At 34.7% G+C, this 8,319-nt stretch overlaps 1 protein-coding gene across 6 annotated transcripts in view; it reads left to right on the plus strand.

The window, feature by feature from the left end:
• Positions 1–8,319, plus strand: part of LOC106873284 (uncharacterized) — a 28,314-nt gene continuing 19,995 nt past the window's right edge. For 2 of the 6 annotated variants that reach the window (XR_001409857.2, XM_052966483.1), the window contains exons 1-5: positions 2–274; positions 371–989; positions 3,126–3,264; positions 5,001–5,156; positions 7,710–7,858. Coding sequence is in view for 4 of the 6 variants with exons in the window: in XM_052966483.1 (XP_052822443.1) it covers positions 870–989; positions 3,126–3,264; positions 5,001–5,156; positions 7,710–7,858 (564 nt within the window). In the remaining 2 variants the exon portion in view is untranslated. Of the gene's footprint in view, positions 275–370; positions 990–3,125; positions 3,265–4,435; positions 4,734–5,000; positions 5,157–7,709; positions 7,859–8,319 lie in introns of all 6 variants that reach the window. The other 4 variants (XR_001409858.2, XM_014920591.2, XM_052966491.1 and 1 more) reach the window with 4 other exon arrangements.

Genomic DNA, 8,319 nt, shown 5'->3' on the forward strand with positions numbered 1-8,319 from the left:
AACCACCAGTGAGCAATGGTTGCAGCAGTCAAGACCAGTAGATGACACTGACAAGGATGATGATGGTCATGACAGCTGAAACTAGCAAGCTGCTAAAAATCACAAAACAACAGCTACTGTCATTACTTCAAAACTTCCATGCTTTCTGAAATTTGCCAACAGTACACCTGATGACCTCCATCTCCGTTTCTTCTTGTTTTTTAAAAAACTTTTTCACTATTCGCTTCCTGCGCATATTCTATCAACTGTTCATGCAGTTTTGGTTACTTTTCTGGTGAGTTGTAGTGCATCTGAGCACTGTATACAATAACTTCATAACTATTATCGCATACAAACTATTGAACTATATAACTTTCGTATTTCTTTTCAGATGTTCAATGCCACTATAGCTCCCCGTTCTTTCTCTGTCATCATCAAAATAGGAATATTTATATTACTTCAACTGGTGACCCCCCGAGAAGAAACAAGCTTTTCAACCCCCAAAACATTGATAAGAACGCTTGCAGTTTTTCGTTGCCTGTACTGCCCACTATTTGATCACTATATATGCAACATGTAACAGGAAACCAAGAACAAATCCCTGTGGAACACCAGAAGTAATTACATCGTAATCTACACCATCTAAAATGTGTCTCTGGGAAATTTCGGACTGATGTCAGTTGGTTACATAATTGTATTTATGCTAGTCTGTTGCGGCTAAATTAGGTCCCATATAAATCAATCTGTGAAATTGTGTGTTTAGAATAAAGAATATAACTCTGGTCTTTATTCTAAAATAAAATATGCAAGAATATATCTTTTTATCATTCTGTAAACTTTCGTCTCAGAGAATTAAAGGTGTCCTGATATTTCTTTTAGTAATTTAAGCAATGAAGGCTCCCTCCATGAAAAAATGCAAATTATCGTACAAACCGCCCCCTACACTCGCGCCAAAATTAAATATGGCGAGACCTGTCGCTCTGAAGTATGTTGTGAGTTTTACTTCTCAGGTATGAACATATAAAGTTATTTTATATTTACTGTATTCTGTTGTGAATTTTAATGAGATATATATTAATCTCTGTTTATAAAAAATTATTAATTTATATCTGAATAAGTATATATTTTGATAGAAGTGTTTCCTTCAAACTGTTAACGTGCTTGATAACTTGGTTGGTATTAAAGTTATTTTATGGCATTCTTTCGATAATTAGTATCTTAGATGTCGAATGAATGCTCATTTTGTTATTTAAATGAATTATTCACACTTTAATAATTAAAATTCTTTTAATTAGTTGCTTTAAAATATTTGCCACTGAGATATATTGAGTAGAATGTAATTTAAGAACCGTAATAATAATGATAAGGAAAGAATTCCTCGTTAACTAAAATACGTAAACAAAGAGGTACTTGAATGTTTTTAACTAGAAATAAACGAGAAAAACCCTATCAAACCCATTTTAAAAAAATACTTTTTCACTGTTCACTTCCTGTGCATATTCTATATACTGTTCATGCAGTTTTGGTTACTTTTTCTAACGAGTTGTAGCGCACCTGAGCAATGTATACAATAAGTTCATTATTATTATTATTAGTCTTAAAATGATCAGTAAGCCCAAGTATAGGTTAATGAATCAATAGATCTAAAGCATTACACTGTCATGGTATTAGCTGTCAGAAGTGAAAGTAGAAAGATCTGACAAGGAACGTTACTGCTGGTTTGAGTTGATTCTTTGGCTACTGACAGCTAATACCATGACTGGCCGGAGCGAGCTATCTGTCTGTCTGTCTCTATCTATCTATCTATCACTCGAAAGTTATTGGAACAAATTTGACACCTAGATCCATGCGTTTGAAAACACACAGAGTATAAGGGTACTACTAAAGCAAAGTGGTCCCGAACGCGCAGTCGCGCGTGGTCGATCCTATTATTCTTAAACTTCAAACTTCATTTGTTTTCTATTTTGATAAATTCTCTCTGTTGAAAATTATATTTTTATATTTTAAATAATTTGCAATTTCAGAAAATATATTTTTATATTAAATTTGCGTTTTCTAATTTGATAAATTCTACGGACACAAACAGAGGTGAACGAGTGATAGATAGATAGATAGATAGATATAGAGAGAGAGATAGTGAGATAGACAGACAGACAGATAGCTCCGGCTAGTCAGTAGCCAAAGAATCAACTCAAACCAGCAGTAACGTTCCTTGTCAGTTCTACTTTCAATTCTGACAGCTAATACCATGACAGTGCCCCTTCTGTAATCTAATTGACCATTGAATTTCTAATTTTATTTATAAAATTACTAATACCAGATATTTATTAATATCACTTTATGATTTATTGAAAATTTCTTAGGATACTATGGACAATTACCATAGGCTTTTAAAGTCATTTGGATTGTTGTTTTCCTATTGAATAAGTGATATTGTGGTGAAATGAGTGGCTCAAGGCACAGGCATAGTAGACATTGTTGATACCATAAAAGAAAAGTCGAAAAGAAATATAAATTAGAAAGGATGCATTCTTTGAGAAAATTAAATTGAAATTGGAAAAAATAACTAAGAAATCATATGTGCATTTGTATTTGAATCATCTACAAGAATGTGGTTTTGGCTTTCATTTTGTACCATAGTTAAAGTACATTCTTTTTAATACATTTGGCAAGATTATCACTTAGACCTATGAAAACCTTTTGGGGGGGGGGAAATTAAATGAACCAGTTACATCATTCCTTAATAAGACCTCAGAATCTCTTAATAATATGCACATTTTGTTTGATTATATTTAGTCTGCAGTAAAGGAGAAGTGGTCATATCTTTTGCAATCCTTTAAAGATAAGATACGAAATCATTATACAGAATACATAAGATTCTTTTGGGAAAACAATAAATTACTGAGTTTGTTCTCAAGATTACTGGAATGGAAGAAAAAGATAAGCAATATCAGCATCTTCTGAAAAGAAATAGCTGTCTTACGAAAATTCGAAATAACCATAAAAAGCTTTCTAGATGCAAGCTTCCTGAATATAACAAAAGAAATAAACATAGGTGTAGTTCTGGTGAAACCATCTGAATGCCAGGAAAAATTAGGAGGCAAAATAAGGTATATAAATAGTATTGTTTTCTTCAATTTCTGCAGGATGAAACCCATTCCGTGCAAAACCTTCTAAAGGATGGATGTTTCAAAAAATGGCTGTCTAATCCCAAAGATAGAACGGGAATAATGGAAGGAGTATTTCAGTTGGATCAAGCATCTGTGATATCGTATTTAGATATTGGTGAGACTATTTTTGGTTCTGGCAATCATTTTTCACCTATTTTAACTGAATAGTTGTATCTGTTTCAATCAATAGGAACAACTTGTGTACAGAATATAATTTAGAAAAATCTGTTCTCTTCACTTCATCCCTTTATCTTCATTGAAATAGTGAAAACTTGGTTCTTAAAACTGGTTTACCTTTCCGACAACAGATCAATTCTGAAAATAAATTGTATGTACTGTGTAAAAATTAAAAGGTCTCTAAAAAAAAAAAATTTTTACAACAATTGCTGGAAGAATTACTTATATAACATTCATCTTCACCATTGAATGTCCATGTTGGCATAAGTTCAACAATAAAACTAGGACAGTGCTTCCTGTATTTGTATCTCTACTAATCATTTGTAACAGAATGTGCATCTTGATAAAAATATTTCCCTTATAGCCATTTAGTATGTTAATTCTGTATTAACACATCTTTTTTTCATTCCCTTTATTTTCTCACATGCATTGTCATCATCATCATCATCGTTTAATGTCTGCTTTCCATGCTAGCATGGGTTGGATGATTTGACTGAGGACTGGTGAAACCGGATGGCAACACCAGGCTCCAATCTGATTTGGCAGTTTCTACAGCTGGATGCCCTTCCTAATGCCAACCACTCAGAGAGTGTAGTGGGTGCTTTTACGTGTCACCCGCGCGAAGGCCAGTCAGGCGGTACTGGCAACGGCCACACTCAAAATGGTGTATTTTATGTGCCACCCACACAAGAGCCAGTCCAGGGGCACTGGCAACGATCTCGCTCAAAAATCCTTACACATGTCACGGGCACAAGTGCCAGAAAGGCGACGCTGGGCACAGGTGCTATCCCGATTTCGCTTGCCCCAATAAGTCTTCGTAAGCTGAGTTTTGTGTCCAATGAAGGAGACGACGTTGGCACGGGTGCCAGTCATAGCTGAGTTTCGTGTCAAATGAAGGAGACGACGTTGGCACGGGTGCATTGTCATTCATTTATTTTCGTTATATTTTTCTATCAAAATTTTGTTCCACATGTTTTTATCCTTACTCAACATACTCAAGTTATGCTCCTAACACAACTGTACAGAATCATATATTCTATTAAATTTCCTATGTTAGTGTAAATTTAAAATGGCACTTTACATACTTTTTATTTTTTGTTACATTGCAGAAACAGAGTAATCTCCATAGATATATTAGGCCTCTCTGAAAACAGCTGGTAATGGATGCTAGCTATCTGTTGATTTCCTGTACTTCTCAGAATTGTGTCATATGGATAGCCTGGTCTTCTGCTTCATTGCATCTTTGTTGGATGTTAAAAAAAAAAAGGCTATTTTGATGAAAAACTAACACAAGCCAAAAATTAACAACCAGCTCAAACTGAATAAATGCTAATAGATGACGAATATAATGACTGACAATACGCACTTCCATCTTGCATACTCATTTCTGCACCTTTATAATACATGGTAATTCCATTACACAAGAATCCAAAATGTCAACAAAATATTTGCTCTCATTCTTAAAATTTTGAAAATAAGTGTTTAGTTTCAAAGTGTTAATTAAATTTTTCCTAAGTTATATTTCAATATCTTATTGTTCTTTTATACCTAATGTTATTACTATTGCTATTACCTATTTTCTACCCACTTACACAGATATAAGAGTTACTGTTGTTTTCCTTCATTAAATTATATGCAAAGCCTCCTTTCACTGCTTTTCTCTCTAATCCTTAGGTTCACATATGTGCTCCAATATAGAAATTCGTGTTGGAAAATCTGATTGGCCTCAGAGTCGTGAGTTTGAACCATTAATACGAAACATCAATTTAATGACCCTATCTGATGTTCAACTTCGTCGTAATGTAAATCACACATCTATGTTCAGTACTAGTAAGTAAAAATTTGACTTTTTAGTTGCTGTGAAGAGTGAGGGATCTAACATTTCATGCTTTGTCTTTTCTTTGAGCAAAGAAGAGAGAAAATTGTGTTGTCACTTTGGTTGTAGACAAATTATTGCTAATTGTCATGTTTTCTCAGATTTTAGATTTTACCCAGTTGATATTCAAGATTTGGTGCTTCATTGTTGTCTTCTGTACTTCAGTGCTCTGATTTCAAATTTTGTTGACTTGAATATAAATATTTTCAGAGTCAAAATAAATAGCATTGTTGTAAAATTGACTTAGTTAAAAGAAATTGTCATTCTAATTGAGTTATGATTTTCACATTACTGATAACATATTCATATTTTGTGTTGCATAACTTTGTATTTGTTTCACATTGAAACTATTTGTGTGCTCTAACAATTCAAATGTAAAGATTTGCCAGAATTACTCAGAATAGCACAGTAAAATGCATTAAAGCTTTGGTGGAAAAAAAAATAGTTGCAACATTTGAATAATTTTAGATAAAATACTAAATTCTAATTGCATGCTTGTATTCTTTGCATTACTACCAGTTTTTTTGTCAATGGAATAAGGATGAAATATATTTGTTTTTTTTTTTACTATTTTACATTCACTTAACCAGGTAAAGTGTAAGTGGAATGTGTTTTTTATTGTTAGATCAGGTGTTTTTTGTTGTTAGGTTTTTCTACAAATCTGTCTACTACTAACAGTGCAATATTCTAGCCAAAAGTACATGAGCCCAGTTTTATATTTTTGCCAGTGCTGCTTGACTGGTCCCATGCTGGTGGCACATAAAAAGCACCATTTGAGCGTGGTCGTTGCCAGTGCTGCCTGACTGGCCCCCGTGCAGGTGGCATATAAAAAAAAGCACCCACTACTCTCGGAGTGATTGACGTTAGGAAGGACATCCAACCATAGAAACCTAGCCAGATCAGATTGGAACCAGGTGCAGCCTCCTGGCTTACCAGTTCTCAGTCAAACCGTCTAACCCATGCCAACATGGAAAGCGGACCTTAAACGATGATGATCATGATGATTGGATCCTAGTGGGTCAAAGTCTTTCTTTTTTAATGTAGTAGAGTATGCTTTGAGAGAGAATTGGCTGCTGCTTTTAGCAGGGCAAACACATAAAAGCCCTGTTATATTTTTACCAAAGGATATATATTTTAGGAAGGCGAAATGCAAGATTGTAATGTTTACGTCTTTCTCAAGAGTATAATTAAAAATGTTACTTTGTGTCAATCAAGACTAGGAAATATTTGACTCATCATAGTAAACAAAAAACTATTCTAGATATTAGAAATGTGGTATATAAGCTGTTTAAGACTAATACATGTTTCTAATTACATTGTAATAAGAATGTTGTAAATATTGCATTAATGAGCTTTTTACTGTATTACATGTAGCTTAGTTTTGAGCTTAACAGTATAAACTGGGTTATTTGATCTTCATTGAGATATCATCAAAGAAAAATATTAAAATAAAATTATCAATGAAGTTTAGGTACATAAATTATGAATATTCCCAGTTGTTGGAGATATTTGAATAAGCATTCTAAAATGAAGAAATAGAATAGTTCTAGATAGTTTCAATCAATATATCCCAATTATTTCTTCCCTGTTCATTTTGCTGGCAATAATACAAGCTTATATGGTGATAGGTGTGGAAACCAGAATGCGTAATGTATGTACGTGGTCCCTCATCTATTATGTTCCCTGTTTAGTCTCCATCTGCTGCCTCTTCAACACTCATCTCTCTAACATTCACCCTTTCTCCTATTCACTCCACCAGGTTGCCTGTGCAAAGTAGGATGGTATTGGATCTTTCCATGCTATTACCATCCTTATCACTCCCTATTTCTCTCACCCATAATTCCTGTGTAATGAAGGCTTGCATCACCTCTGTATGTGATACACCTCACCATTACCTTTCTCTACTGACAGTCATCACATCTCCCCACAAGTCACTCATAATTGACATTCATCACTGTTTTTCTTACTATTAAGCATGTAGCTGACATCACTGCTTCTCTCCCATATTTCGTGTTGTTATTGTGTCTTTTCCATTACTCCCTCCTCACCACCTCACCCTAGTCTTCATGTTCTCTCTTCTTTTACTCTATATAGTTCATCTTCTGTTATCTCTTCTTCCATTCACCCTCTTCGTTCTTGAACAAATGAAGATGAGAGTATTCAGGACTCTTTGGCCTTGCAGGATACTAAGTAACCCTGCAAGTGCTGATCCAGAATAAAACACACCCAGTACACTCTGTAAAGTTGTTGATGCTAGGACGGACACCCACTGCCAAAAGAATTAGAATGTAGGATGGCAGTAGCAGTAGCTTTGGATAAGAACTGACTCAGACTGTGACCCATGCCAAAGCAAACCTAAAATGGTTATGATGTTGGTAAATAATTCAGTTACTTGATAACCTTTAATTTAAAAAGCTAATATAACCTATTTTCCATGCTATGTAAGTTTTTGGTATCTAGCTTATTATATTATACAATATTACCTATTGTATTTTTTTACTTTGTAGAGGATTTTTGTCCTGCAGCTTCTAATGGAGTTTGGGATCGTATTCATGTGATTTGTCGACAGAATTATCGTAAAAATGTCCAGTTTGGTCTCTCTTTCATCAGAATAAAAAATAAACTTGTAGATTCTTCACCACAGTCACCTAAACAAGTAAGAATATTTTTTTAGAGTTCACCATTCTTGGTTAAATAAATTAATATAACAGTTTTATTAAAACTGCAAGTTACAGTTGTTCAAATCTCAGTAAATTTCATAACAAAACTTTTATATATCATCATCATCATCATCATCGTTTAACGTCCGCTTTCCATGCTAGCATGGGTTGGACGATTTGACTGAGGACTGGTGAAACCGGATGGCAACACCAGGCTCCAGTCTGATTTGGCAGAGTTTCTACAGCTGGATGCCCTTCCTAACGCCAACCACTCAGAGAGTGTAGTGGGTGCTTTTACGTGTCACCCGCACGAAAACGGCCACGCTCGAAATTGTGTCTTTTATGTGCCACCCGCACAAGCCAGTCCAGGGGCACTGGCAACGATCTCGCTCGAAAATCCTACAGGAGCCAGTCAGGCGGTACTGGCAACGGCCACGCTCAAAATGGTGCATCTCAT

This window comes from Octopus bimaculoides, chromosome 1 (genome assembly GCF_001194135.2).
Source record: "Octopus bimaculoides isolate UCB-OBI-ISO-001 chromosome 1, ASM119413v2, whole genome shotgun sequence".
Taxonomy (NCBI): Eukaryota; Metazoa; Mollusca; class Cephalopoda; order Octopoda; family Octopodidae; genus Octopus; species Octopus bimaculoides.